Raw genomic sequence first — 15,340 nt, 5'->3', positions numbered from 1 at the left:
CCAATAACTTAGTCTTCCTGATGATTTGGTTTTATAATAATATCACAAAAAGAAAGTTGATGTTAACATTAAAAAAGTCTGTGTGGAAATCTCCTGGTATTATCTTCTCCTTCTGTCCTCTAGAAGTGACTGAAACTCTCTTGGAAGGTCCCAAATGAATCTGGAGACTGCAGCTTAAAAATGGGCATCGTGTTGTACGCTACTGAATACTCCAGGATGACAGAATACCCTGAGAGTATCAAAAAAAATGGAATCGACACGTTCTGCTATGCAGCACTGGCAACAGCGGCACAATGGCACAAGCAGCTCAGGGATGTTAAAAAGAAATCATGAAACGGATGAGAAAAAGGGTTCTCTAAAGCATTGAGTAGCATATAAAAAAAGATACTTAATGAAAGTAAATATATTTCATATTGGGAAGATGATCTCAAGATCAGTTCTGATAAAGTCCTCAGATCTTGGCTAATCCTACCGAGATTAGTAGATATCTTTGGTGCTCATATAAGTATAATAAAACAGAGATGACTCTTCAAATTACATATGTGCTCAGTATTGAATTAAAATTGTCCTTGTAAAAATAAAATCTACTGTAGTCAATTTAATAAAACCTAGCTGTCAAACAGAATTTTTGAGTAGACAAATTTTAACTCATCATTGCCAGAGCACCCAAAATTTACACACAGCTTTATAACCATAAAGACAAACAAGCTCTTTGATCTGAAAAGCTTGTATTATAATTACTTTATATGGAAAAAATTCTAAACCCATATCCAAGATCCTTGTGTAAAAGATTCAGCTGAGATGAAAGGGTCCACAGAAGGGCAAGTCAAAGTGCTTGGCAGTATGGAAAGACTTACATACAAAATAAACTTGAAAATGCTAAGATTACTTAGTCAGGAAAAAGAAAGCTTTAAGAAAGAATAAGCCTGAACATTGCAAATTATAGAGGGTGTGCACAAAGCATTCATTCTTTTCTACTCTGTCAGATTTTAACATATAAGAAGCACATATTCAACCAATAAAAGACAATTCCTGTGTCTAGAGCACACATTCTGCAAAACAGCAATACAGGGTCACGGTGGTAAACAATGTGACAGACTGGAGAAAAAGGATTAGATAACTTTAGGCTTCACCACTGCAAGCTAAACACATAACAGCATGCAGAGAGATACATTTGTCTGTAAGCTATTTTCCTGCTAGTACCTGATAGCCAAGGAATTTGCTGCACACACATAATTGCACAGACTGCTTAAATATTCCAGAAGATCATTCTAGTGGAAAAAAGAGTAGGTACTTTTTAATGCAGATTAGAACTGGTGGTTTGGCCAACCTTTCCCTAGTTATATCTAACACCGTGTATTTTAAATCACACTAAGTGTTGTCATGTTTTGAGATTTTATATTCTTTAAGATGAACTGGCTTTCCCACAGGCTAGGTCTGTGCAGCTTGCTGGAGGATTGTCTAGCAATCCTTCTACCCCAAATCACAGCAGCAGGGAGCTGCAGGCTAATTTAGTCAGCTGTGAAGCATGATGCCAGGCAAATTATTCTGCACAGAGTTCCACGTAGCTGCTATTAGGACCCCCCTAACATACCTTTTTACAACACTGTGCTGAAGCACAGCCTGACTTACAGATAGAGAATATCATGTTTTTTAATAGCTACAGAACACAGGTTAGGAAAGGATACATTTAGAATGTCTGAACTTCCCCTTCACTAGGTAGCCTAAAAGAGGGGAAAAAATTTGTAATCAGTTGGTTTCCCTCTGTTTCTTTGTAATCACCAGCTCATATTTAAACAGAATTTAGAAATAATTTTGTAAAGGAGTTCATGGAAAGTATATCATTCCATGCTGACCAAGTGTTTAGTATTGGATGTCCCATTATAATAATCTAATGAAAAAAATTAGCAGCAACAACAGTTCTCAGTGGGAAATACTACTGTGTGCACTAGAAATTGGGAGTAGCAGATGGTTTTTAGTTGGGTGGTAGCTTTTAAAAATACATTTTTAAAGTTATATAATCCTATCTTCAGAGAGTGGGTAGACCTTTCCAACAAGGGAATCTCAAAAAATTATGTTTACATATCCTGGGAGAGATACTTTTTACTTCACATAGAGAAAAGAGTCAGTGTATGCTGCAAAACAGGATTTATGACTGAACTGGGTGAAAGAGCAACTTAATACAAAATTCTTGAAACATCAAAATTTGGCAATATCTAAATTATAGAATTTATACTTATATATATATATAATTTACATATACTTTTACATATATAAATTTATATTCTCTTCCTTTTTTTAATACATCATAAATATCTGCAAAATACATTGAAGATTTATTATCAAATTCAGCAAATGTTACTATATTAAATAATTTAAAATTTATCTGTTTCTGTCTTTGAAGCCCCCATACAATCAGGCCTGATTATCTTAATATTCCCTAATAAATAAGAAACCAAAATTGTTCTGGAATGTGTTTTTAATGTATCCTCATTAGTAATCCATTGTATATACTTCTGGCTTGCTCATCATCATTGTTCTGTGAAATTTTGTATCACTCTCTCAATAATGCATGCATGCAAGTGTGCAGTGTTTTTAAAGGCTCAAGAAAGCAATTATTTTACTCGAGCATATCTGGTCATTCTTAGCTATTATATTTCAATCCAGCCATTATTTATTTAAATGTTATATTAAAAGTAAAAACCAAAACAGTATTTTTGAATAATGCTACTAAATAGTTTACTTCAATATTCTTCAACAAGTTCTAGGGATTATTAATTTTTGAAATAAAAAAGAAATTGTGCACTTTTTATTAAAAAAAACAAACAACCTTCTCTTTCCTTGAGAAAAAAATTAATCAGAATAACTGACTTCTGAAAAACCATGCATAAATTTTATCCACCCTAATATATTCTCTTAGTCAACTTCTTTCAAAACCACATAATTCTATGCTTTTGAATCTCTCCTTAGTTATAAATCAGATACGATTATAGTTTTATTGCTGTTATATAGAGTCATCTTCTTAATACTCTGACACAAGAGTAAAAATTGTACCTTTGAATATGTACCATCACTGTTTTCAGCAATGTTACTATATTTTTAAGTATCTTTTTTCCACTCTCTCAACATGCACAAGTATCAACTTCCCAATCTGGATGACAGAATTAAGCAGAAACTGACATTTATATGCCTGTGATGAAATCCAAATCTTTTCCCTGAGACTACACAGAACCTTTCCTCATGTTTAAATTTAAATTACTGCTGTCAGCCTTTATAATATATTATATAACCACATTAAATTTAAACAGATATGCTGCTGCCACTTCTGTGAAATCTTACAGTAGTGCAGTTACTACACGGTTTTACTATCTTCAGATTAAAAACAAATAAATTAGAGGCATCTTAAGTTTCTCAGTATTTATGCCATATAATTAAGCAAAACCCTTTAACATATGCCCTGCTGGAAAACTCCCTGAAACTATTTCTTTAATCTACACTTATGTCACAAATCCAAAGACAGTAAGATATTGCATTTGCACTTGAAAATCAGTAACACTTTTTTTTTTATTATTATGCTTCTGAACACAACAGCATAAATGTAAAAGCAAACATTGCAAGCAACCACCTAACACACAAGATTAAAGAGACGGTTCTGAAGAATACACATCAATTTGGAGCCTGAGTTCTATTGAAGTGGCACATTTTAAAAGTAGTTTTAGCTCAAAGAATCTCAGGAGTTCTCAAAAAATATGGAATAGTGATGATTCCTACATGAAAAGAAAATCACACCTTTCAAAACAAGGACTGAAATAAACTTTTGAATACAAAGTAAGATGAAGCCCTTTTAAGAGTCAATTTTAGGAAAATATTTATCAAATAAAATATATGAACTCTACAAATGTATATACACACACATATGCAAGTGAATAAATTCTTAATTCCTACTGCTTTGGTTTTTTTTGCAGTCACAGCCTGGCCAAAGCAAGTAAAAAGTAAAATATTCGTTGGTATCCATAGGAATTTCTTACATGTGCAAAAAGCCCATATTTTTATTTTCTGATATTATTTTTTAAGAAAAGCAACGTACAAATCCTTTGCAGTAAAGACAGTGCATTTCTGGGTTTAATAATACAATTAGAATTACTTGTCCTCACATGAACACGTATACAGGAGCCTTGCACCTGACAGGAAACAGGTAATGCTCTTAGAAAACCCTGGACAGGGGAATCTAAAGCAATCTTCTTGCTAGAGCTCAGGATTCTCACAGTACACACTTTGACAGTCTTTCATTAATTTTCCAGACTCACTTAATTTTTCTGGATCCCTGCTTTGTATGTTATAAACTTATGTACATTATACTATTTAAATTTTCTTGCTTGCTGTTGAGTTCACACAGATTGTTTAATACACACTTGGTATGCAACCTCTTTGCCATGATACACTTCTAAATTTAGTCCTGACATTTTAGTTTGTAGCTTAAATGTATGTCATGATGTTCCATAAATTTTTCTCCTAGAGGAATTAAAGGTGTTCATTTTTAAGCATTTTGGACTATCAGCTGTGTTAAAATGCACAATTTTAATGCAGAAATGAAAAAAGTTGGAAAACTCTTATATAAGATGGTTGCTTTTGTTCTTGAAATTACTGAACCAGACTGCCATCTATTGGAAAATAAATATTTTTTTTAATTATACTTTAAAAAAAAAGAAAAAAAACCAAAATAATGTGAAACTGCTATAATTTACTGTCAAAATCTGATTTTTCTAGCAGTCGTACTTAAATCAGCTTGAAAAGGAAACACCTTAGTTAATTGAACTGTGATAAAATCAAGGATTTTCCTATATCTTTTTCCACCTCATGTTTTCTGAAATAAGTTTTGAAGCACAGCTGCTTTTCTGAGTCACTGAACAATCAAATTCTATGTTTTTTGAAAGATTTTTATTTAGGGAAGATAGGAAAACTGTAATACGTCAGCACTGAGCGATACACAAGTATAAAGCTTTCTCAGCTTGCCTGTGCAGCATCAGTCAGGGCTTTCCACACCTTTGCATACACAGCTCAGCTAAAGAGTACATTCATGTCACAATGACCAAAATGGGAAAAACAAAGACAGCAACTGGAGGCAAAAAATCTGTGAACCGACTGTCGACCCCACCCAGCATACAAGTCATTGAGAAGTAATAGGAATTCCAACTAAAATGATACATAGGTCTATGAAAGTCTTTTGGAAGTCTCTCTGAAGTAAAATTGCAAAACTGTGTTCAATCTGGCCTTTAATTTTGTGGACACAATGAACAATTTTGTGGAGACAATGTGGGGCTCACTGCATGGTATGTTGTAATGTACTTCTTCCAATGACCAGTAAATACAGACTAGGAAACATGGCACTAATATTTTGCATGACAGCACACCAAACACTGCCAGAGTGGCAAAAGAAAATCTTTAAATTATGACATTTCCAGTGCAGCTTTGACTTCCTTTAGTTTATCCTTTATAATGTACTCTTTAAATTGAAAAATCACATTAACTTGCTCTAATCTGACTTTCTGCTATTCAGCATTCAATCTTTTCTCCCTCTTCATTAATCATTCCCTCCCATTCAGGAAGCTAAAAATCTGCTCTTCTGTCACAGTTCCCCTTTCAACTTTTGGAAGGGAAGCATCCTGTGGGGACATTTTCACTCATCTCCAGATCTGTTCCTATTCATGTCTACACTGTGGGTCTACTGTTACTGTCCTTACTCTTAATTACTGCTAAATTGTACTCTCCCTCTCCCAGATGTGATGCCTTCCAGTCCCCAAGATCCTGACCATCAATTTACCTAGTCAGCTCCTCTGTGTCCCAAAGAAATTTAAGAGTCAAAGCTGACTAGCAATTTGGAACTCAGATGATTAAACCAAACAGTTTCTTTTTTCTTTTTTCTTTTTTTTTCTTTTCATTCTTTTTCACACAATCTCAGACCTGTGCAAATTCTGCTTCCTATTTTACTTGAAAAAACACCGTAAGTGCATAAATGTCTGGGGATTTAATGCCTTGTCACAAATCACACACCTGGCCAATAGAAACTTATAAAGTAATAAAAACATGTATGTTTTTCAATGCAAAATTTGATGAAAAGAAGTAGTTCTTTACTACAAACATTCCAGAACAACTTGTTATGTTGTTGGATGACTGCTTGTCTAATAACACATGAAATGGAGGAATGGATTCAATTCTGTCCTTGACGTAAAAGACTTCCAACCCAATTCTTTCAAAGTATAGAATTCCACAAGCGCTGTATCACTGAGCAACAAACAATGCAAGATGCCTAAAATCAGATAAAGAGAATGTGCCTGTGAAGAAGGCATACAAAGTCCTGCTCTCCAGATGGCACTGGTATTTTTCCAGTGGCTGTACAATGCAGAAACAATAATAGAAAGGATCACAGCCTGATGATCAGTACTTTATCTGGGAGATGATAAAACCAATGTTGAAACTTACCCTTATGCCATGGACAGAATTGAACATTACTTTTCCAGATGAAGACTTTACTGAAAAGCTATTGCATTAAAAAGAGGCATCCACACTACCCTTACACTAAACAAAAACTGTTAGCCCTACTGTTTCAAACAATAAAGGTAAGCAGTTAAAATTCAGGACAGAATTCCAGACTATGGATTCTGGATAGACAGACACTCCTTTCTGCAGTCTGAAATCAGTCATAACCTCATTTAGCCAGAGCAGTTTTGGCCCTCTTGAAAAGAGACAGTTGTTTAAAAAATGCTTTAAAATACCCTCTGATCCCTGATGCCTTCTTTTCCCCAGGCCTACGCTATCCTTGTGAGGTGGCTCCTGATGCTCTTTGCTCCAGCTTCCTAAGTTTATGATCCACAAATTACTACTCAAATCAGAAAATCCCCAGTCTTGGCCTCCTATTTCTCACTCCTATTTCTATTTCTCTCTCTCCTATTTCTTTTTGCATGATGCAAAAATTGCAGATGTCCAAGCAGCCAGTGCCTTTGCAGATTTTCCCTAAGGGTCACAAAGTGGCATGACTTGGGATTCAGAAATTTTCAGATTGCTGAACTACAAGAAGAAAAACCTTCAACAGTCATTGTCTCTGGGATTGACATTTGGCCTGGGAATGGCACCACCTAACACGTTATCAACAGGGAGCTAACTTCTACACCTCTTCAGAGCTGATGCCAGCACAGCCAGCAATGGAAGTTAGGAAAAACCTGCTGATTTGAACCTGAAGTAGAAGCACACCAGATGTGGTTCCAGCCCTCTGTTGGAGCTGGTAACACAGAAAGGCAACGCTCAGTCCAACAGGCAGAAAGTCTTTGCTCCAGACAGACTCCATAGGGTGTCCTGTGCTGCCCATACTTCCAAAGGGTCTTGGGCATGTGCAGTAGAAACAAATGTGAGCTGAACAACTGCAGATAACAGAAGAGAACCCACTTAACCTATTGAGATTCTTACAGAAGTTTCCCATAGAAAAGAAAACTTAAGTCAGAAAAAGCTGCAAGAGTCTCTCTTCTTTAATACATATCCAATGAATCTATTTCTGACTCTTCACATCTATATACATCCTCACTTCTCTCTCTCTGTATCTTCATGTTCTTATACATAAATATTCATTTAAGTTTCTTCAATCATCACTGTACTGTCACACATCTTCCTTGACTATGTTTGCTGGTCCTGCCCCCAGAGCAGTATGGCGGCATTCACCTGTGCAATCATTTTCAGAGCTAAACATATCTCTTCACTTTAGTGCTTCTTCCCAATTACTCTTACATGGCCCCTTACAGAGCATGTGGGTTTTCACATCACCAATGTACTACACAAGGAGTCTAAACAGAAAGGCAAGGCAGCACCTGCCCAAAATTAAAAGTCATTGTGTCAAAAATGGAAGCAACTTTTCTTTTTTTATTCAAGGCAGCCAGGTAGAACCTGAACAGATAAAATAACCTTAAAATATATTAAAAATTTAAACGGATTCTTTAGAACAAACAGGAAAATCTCACACCACAGCAGAGTCCTTTCCATACAGATTTGTATAGCTGGGTTTACTGCAGAGGAAAACAAGTTCTGACCTCCATCCTAATTTCATGTTAGGAGTGCACACCCATCATCCTGAACACAGTTTTCTCTGAAAGAAAAGCTGGATGCCACAGTAGGAAAGCACCATGAAATGCTTCAAACAATCCCCAATTTTGAAGATTTGTTTCCACATCTAGTTCAATAAAAATATATGAAATATCAAAAACATATATTGCCTAATTTATCTTGATACTTCCCTGTCACAGAAATTACAGATTTAGTGTCTGAATACTTTCTATTCACATTGTATTTCATTTAGGCCTGAGCAGACAGATTTATATGGAATACATTTTCTGCAAAACAGCAGCTGAGAAGATTTAAATAGCAGTTAGCACCTAAATTGAGAGACACTAGACAAGTGTCTAAAAATGCTTAAATGGGATCAGTATCTTGCTCATATTGAGTTCAGTATGAGTTATGCATCAAAACATTCAAACATGTAGAAGGGCTATACAAAAGTATCTACTGCATTTCAAGGCAGCTATGCATCTTTGTAAATCTCATTTTGTCTATATATGTCATAATAAATCCTCCCAAACATGAAGTTCTAACTTGCCATGTCACTTGCATAAGTGAGCATAATTTTCCTAAACTTATGAAAAATGTTAAATGAAATTTAGAACTTAGCAGTTTTTCTTTGCTTTCTGCTTTATTCCCTGGGCAATCACATTTATTTCATGTCATGGTTTAAGTTTCAGCCTAAACCAGCTGAAACCAGGAAACTGGCTGAGGAAGAGAATTCAATTAAAAAGAAAAAAAAACCCACCAAAAACCTTGCTGCAATAAAGATGAAATGAATCCTAGAGTACTTTATTCATTATATTAGTAGCAATGAAGTCATCTTCAACTGTATTTGGAAATCACTGAAGTATCAAAACCACAATTTTCTGTGTTAGAGATTCAGCCTTCAGAATCATTAGACTACCAAGAAAGCTATATAGTAATAAAATATATAAGAAAAATAACTGAGGATGTTTAGCTGGTTCTTCTGGGGGCATTTTTGATCAGATACTGTTAACATTTAAAATTCAGACTAGTATTGAACATACTGATCTCCACTGATTTCACAAAAAAACCCCTTCCTTGCCCTCGTCATGCTCAAGACAACTAACCTGAATGGATTAGTGGTGACATAAAAATCCATTCTGAGGTGTGGTAAACAATGAAAAATTCAGTGAACATTACATTCTAAATCTGTAAGAACCACATGTTATGTATTTTTTTATGATATTAACCTTTTACTATTCTTACTCTTTTATTATTTCTTTCTTGAATGTGCTATAAATAAATCAGATTTAACTGAATATATTGTCCTTGTATCCCATCTTACTTACTACATTAAGCTTGGTTTGGCTTCCACTGGTCATAAGATCTTCCTCTGATACTTTACTAAAATTTTCCAGATAATGGTCTGATAGTGTATGAGACAGATCTTCAAAAGAGTATTCCTTTTCTTGGCACAATTTGATTTCATCTAAGAGCTTTGATAATTCTCCAGTCACAGCTTCACCTTTAAAAACAGACACACCATTAGTCAGTAATTAGAATACTGGGATAATTTATGCTTAAAAAGGAAATGCATATTCTTTAAACTTTATCGAGTACCTGTTATTTTCCATACCTTATCTTCTACACAATCATCTTCATGCACCATTCTCTGCTCAAAAATAATGGCACCTTATTCCAGCCTGGGAATTTGCTAGAGGCAATCTACATTCCTCTGCATTGCCCTATACCTCACATTTAATTAAGATGAATATACACTTACTCTTTCTCTGTTTTCTAATCCTGAAAATTTATAGAAACAGCAACTATCCAAGAATGTAAAATTAATCCAGGAAAGGAAAGTTTCTACAAACATACAAAATCAATATCTCATGTTCTGCATTGGGTTCATGTTTGCTGCTGTAATTAATTAATACACTACATAAGCTCTGTAAACTCTAAGTGGTTAAGAATGCATCTCTCCCCCATCAAAGCAGATATGCTTTATGAATAATTCTTGCTCACTCTCCCAGGATTAAATGGAATGGTGGAAGAATGTACTGGGCAAACCCTACATGTTTAAAATATGCCTTCCTACAATCTATCAGAAACGCACATTTAGTGCATTCTGCATTGTGTTTCATGTTTTCTCCTTAATTTATCAGATTTCTTTAGTTAAGAAATCTACCAGAACAGTAAGACAATAGGCTTCATACGTCTATACTGAGGAACACTATTGGAAATAGTGGTTGTAATAACTAGTAGAATCACACTAAGTGCTAACCATTCTGCAAATAATCCCCTGGCAGCAGAAAGGCCTCTACAGACTGAAAAGCTACTCAGTATGATCAACCCACATTGGGTTCTGATTCTGTACTGTGAGTGTGCATTACAACTACCTTTAGTAATAGCAATAAGAAATTAAAAAGCCAAGAGTTTCCAGGAGCAAGTAAAAAACCCCTTTTTTAAACTTTTTTAATGACTGTTTACAACAGTCATATTGGTGGAAACTGCAGTGCTTAGACTTGATAAAACACAGATGCTTCCATGTTCCTCCATCTTTGAAAATAAAATGTTGAAAAGGAAAAATAGAGTGAGCATATTAAGCTCAGTATACATAAAACAGACTTAAGTACACTCACATAACTAAAGAATCCACTGATAAAAGTGTACTGCTTGGTACAAAGCTCTGTTTGTTTCATTTTTTTCAGTTACTGTTTGCTATGCTACCTCAAATACTCAAAAATGTATTTAAAGTTTAACCACAGACAGTTATTACCAAAATTTTCAGAGAAAAGAACAAGAGTTGTTAATTAAAAGAATGTAATTGCTTTTTAAAATCTAACAAATTTTGCATTCAAAATTCTTGCTACTCTTAGTCAATGGTAGCTTTGCATGAAACTTTTAAACTAAACAAAAATATAACCAGGTTTATTTATATTCTGATTTTTAATTAGAAAATAGAAATTATTCCAGATTAATATTATAACTAAAAATTGGAGGTAAAATACCTAAATATAAAAAAAACTGTTATAAAATCTAGATACAGTGTGCTATAAAGAAACAGAACTACTGCTTCCTACAGAGCTATATTCATGTCCTTAGTCCCACATATGGCCTGCAGTATTTCTTACTGGACAAGAATGAGTTCTGTTGGACAAAACTGGACTGACCTGGGTGAGAGTGCACTAGTTGACTGGCTGATTGCAGCCAGAACACATAAAAGACAGATTTTGCCTATTTCTTTCAGGACAGGTACTAATTAGGGTCTTTTGCGTCTATCCAGCTCCCTGTTTTCATGAAAGTCACAGAAAGGTAATTGGTACTGCTATCCCTCTTCCAAAGCTGGTTTAAATTATCCAAAATTAGATTGTCAATGAATGGCAGACAGATGGATGGGAAGCATGATCAAGTACGATTTCTTTTCTTTAGTATCAGATTACACAATAGACAAGCAAAAGCCAGCTTGCATGTTTTACATTATTTATACCTTGTAAGAGGAAATAAGGAATGTGAGATCATGACCTTATTGTTAAGAAGTGAAACATATTTTTAAAATATTTGCTATTTAATTTCAGGACAGACACATCTATTGCATATGCTAGTTTGCTTCACAATCCTGCTAATCTCAAAGGAACTATTTATCTTCACACACCACATATGTTTTAAGTACCCCAATGGGAAATATTATTGGAACTACAGCATTTGTTCACTACCACCATGAAGATCATTATCTGACATGCATCAGGAAGCTTCATTCTCTCATGAACAAAAACTATCCCAGTGAACATGTTAACGAAAAAAAAAACCAACATACTAACAAAACAAAGAAACAAACCACTATGAAGCAAAATAACACCACAACTCACACAACAAAACCAAAAACAGGCTTCATTATTTGCCAGCAATCAATTACATTAACTCTGGATGATTACTGAAGGCAAAATTCAGGTTTGGTTCTATAAGAAGATGATTTTCATTACAGACACCACACTCAGAAAATGCTCTATTTTAGTGGCTGTGATGTGGAAACGGTGAATCAGAACATAAAATGAAAGCACATGCACACAAGTGACTGCCACAGTGTATGAAAGCTGTGTTAGAAGATGAATGGAATAGCAGTACACTTGTGACCTTTAAAGAGGCTTCCAAATGTAAAACAATTGGTAGATGCACTCACTGGGAAAGATGAAGTAAATTCCATTTTTAACCAGAATGTGAACAATACATGCAGAGTATTTAAACATATTTAGTACTTTTATTTTACTTGATTATGAAATGGGTAAGACCAGATAAATTAAGAAGATTTAAGATCAAACAATGCAGTACATTGTAGTCCATTAGTGACTTGTCCTTTCTAAGAACACAGTTCCTTGCTTTTCTATATGGCATGGATTACAGTGTATGTAGTCAAGACAGGTGATTCATGGTAGAAAAAAACGTACTTGATATCAATAACTTTGTTAATATTTTTCCCACTTCATACATTTAGATGAATGTTAATATTAAAGAGAAATTCAGTACAGGTTTTGCATTCACAGAGTACATGTATTTACTTTTAGCCTTTGGAGATGGAGGAACTTCTGGGGACAAAACACAAGACTGATGTTCTGCACATTCCAGTGGGCGTTCCTCTGAAATACTTGCATTTCCTGTTTCCATGTATTCTGCAAGTTAAAGATACAAATACACTTAAAAGAGTGAATTAAGAGGGTTTATTTCAATCAAAAGTATATTTGCTACTTTGTTTTTCATTAAAGCCTTTTCAATTTTTCATATTACAACCCTGTAATTATTCATAAACACTGCTGCAAGGCAATCATTTGTTGAAAGTACTATAAAACAGTATAATGGCCAGTCCTGTAGTCTGTGGAAACTGCTAGAGAAAGCTCATTGTAGGGGTAATGAGTTGAGACTCTGTGTCTTTCTTGCCTCCTTGAAATATCAACGTAACTCTTCTATTACATTATTACAATTAAAAGAGACTTTTATTCTAAGTTTGTGGAGGGTTTTTTGTCAAGATATTCAGGATGCTCACATACATACAGACATTGATATTGTTAAGAAAGCCAAATACTCTGCTTGCAGCACGGATATAGTACATGAGGGAATAAAAGCAAACAAAAAAAAAGCAATCCTGAAAATTTAGTTTAAAATAGCAGTCGAAAAAGCAGTGTACTACAATTTCTGGTTTTCGTCTTCAAAACTTCCCTTGCCCCATGTTTATTACAATGTTTATAATACCAGAAAAACATGAAATAATGAATGCTAATCTTCAATTTCATTACTGTTCTTTTTTTGTAAAGATCTACATTATTTTCATGTGCTTTTGTACATAAGCTACCTCAATGGAAGAGCAAAACCTTAATGAATTTCAGTGCAATAATAAATAAGAAACTAATTTATGCAATAGTAGCATTTTTTATTTTTTTTTTCAGCAGAGCAACTGGTTCTTAGTTTTGGCAGTTATTCTGCACCTGCATTTTCTTGAGTTTCTGAAAACTGTTTAAATAATTTCATTCTGATACCAGTAGTAACCACAATAGGATATGTTGCAACACACACAGCAGCAAAGTACAATAGCATCTTTCATCAGTATCACACTGAAGGACTAAGGAGCTTCTGGGAAGTGACATCTCCCTGATTTAATTTCTACAGTCTACAATGCACTTGTTTAGCTTGCTGCTACTCATGATTAAATAACAAATCCCAAAACCCAAATACAATCTGTGATAAAATAGACATCTGAGAAATTGAAATTGGAAACGGCATAGAACAGCATGCAGTTTCAAAATGCTTTGCAGATTGTTGGGGTATTTAAAAAAAAAAAATTGTATGATTTGAAACTGCCATATATTAAGTATGGTCCCTGGCATAATCTGTCATAAATTTCTTCATATGAAAATGGGTCCTTATTTTGTGTTTTTGTGGGGGTCTGAAAGCAAAGAAGCAAAGATGAGCTGTAAGTGACCATGAGAAAACTAGCACCATGACAAAATGCCCTGGAATGTTTTCCAGCTCTGTCAGCAATAGTATTTGTCAAGTTAATGTGCAAGATGAAGAAGAGATACAAAGGAAGCCAGACCCAAAGAAAAGTAAAAGAAAAAAGAAATTCAAGTCTGAAAAATGTTTGCTTAGTAATTATGCAACTTTCCAAAAGGAAATGTAATTCTATGAGGTGAATGCTACAATTATTAGATCAATACAGCTATGATTAGGAAAGGAAATGGAAAGGATATTGTGAATAACTCTAACCTTGCTGTCACATAATCATACAAGACTGTGGTTTTAAAATAATTCTCTATTTTTATTCTTTGTCAGGCCTTCCAGACCAATGCACTTACCTGCTGGAGGCTAGTTCTGAGGAGGAAATCCCAAGTTCAACATAAGCCTTAAATACTTACTTTAAAAAATGCAGATTTTCTTCCAGAAAACCTTTACAACTGGCTCACACAAAGTACAGTACAAGAGGGGTGGCAGCATGCCAATGTTGTGAGGGTACAACCCTTAAAACTTTGGGCTTCTGTGGGATTTCTAATTTGGTTTTTTATTATTGAGAGTTCTACCAGATACATACAAGACAAAGACAGGGCATCAGCTGAAAGAGGCTTAAGTCTGACAATATTGTCAGAGAAAGAGACACAAAACAGAGATAGGCGGTCTCTGTCAAGAGCCAGATTAAAAACACGGAAAAGCACTGGATGCTTTCACCAATGGCTGCATTCTATTGGAAAATAAAAAACCCAACTATTTATTTTAATCATTATTTTCCTTTGAATTAAGTATAAGCTCCTTTCTTTTGTTTTTATACTTTGCTTCGGCCACACCATGGAGTAGACTCATATAGAGTTCTTCCTAGAACAATTTTTCCCTAAGGAGACCAAAAGGCTCTTTAAAATCCTAAAAAAACCAAAAAGGGCAAATTTGATCAGAATAAAATCTGAACACCCACCTTTTCAAACAGAAGACTCTCTTAACTAACTAGATCACAGAAATAAAACTTATATAGGAACCAGTCCCCTCCATAGCCAATGTCCTTCCAGGGAGGTGCTTACACCTCCTTCACTCCACATCTTCCTGAAGGGCAGCAATCTTCAGAAAACCCTCTTCCCTCCCTAAGACTCTTCCAGAACCTGTCTGAGGATGCTGCAGCTCCATTGTGTCCTACCCCAACCTGGAAGCTCTCAAAAAGCTCCTCCCAAAACAGCTCACTTGCTCCCAAGAGAAGGAGGCCACCTGAGTCTTCATGACCCAATTCCTCTTCTCTTTACAG

The 15,340-nt window shown here is 34.9% G+C and overlaps 1 protein-coding gene across 7 annotated transcripts in view; it reads right to left on the bottom strand.

Moving 5' to 3' along the window:
- The window catches only part of ANKS1B (ankyrin repeat and sterile alpha motif domain containing 1B), a 412,251-nt gene that overhangs the window by 321,250 nt on the left and 75,661 nt on the right, over positions 1-15,340 (bottom strand). For all 7 annotated transcript variants that reach the window (XM_086885843.1, XM_086885840.1, XM_086885842.1 and 4 more), the window contains exons 7-8: positions 12,624-12,734; positions 9,417-9,592 (exon numbers count right to left, since the gene is read on the bottom strand). In XM_086885843.1, coding sequence (XP_086741969.1) covers positions 9,417-9,592; positions 12,624-12,734 — 287 coding nt within the window. The remainder of the gene's footprint in view (positions 1-9,416; positions 9,593-12,623; positions 12,735-15,340) is intronic.

The sequence above is a fragment of the Cyanistes caeruleus genome, chromosome 4, assembly GCF_971803275.1.
Source record: "Cyanistes caeruleus chromosome 4, bCyaCae1.hap1.1, whole genome shotgun sequence".
NCBI lineage: Eukaryota > Metazoa > Chordata > Aves > Passeriformes > Paridae > Cyanistes > Cyanistes caeruleus.
The sequence above is the reverse complement of the archived record's forward strand: the minus strand, read 5'-3'. Positions and strand labels throughout refer to the sequence as shown.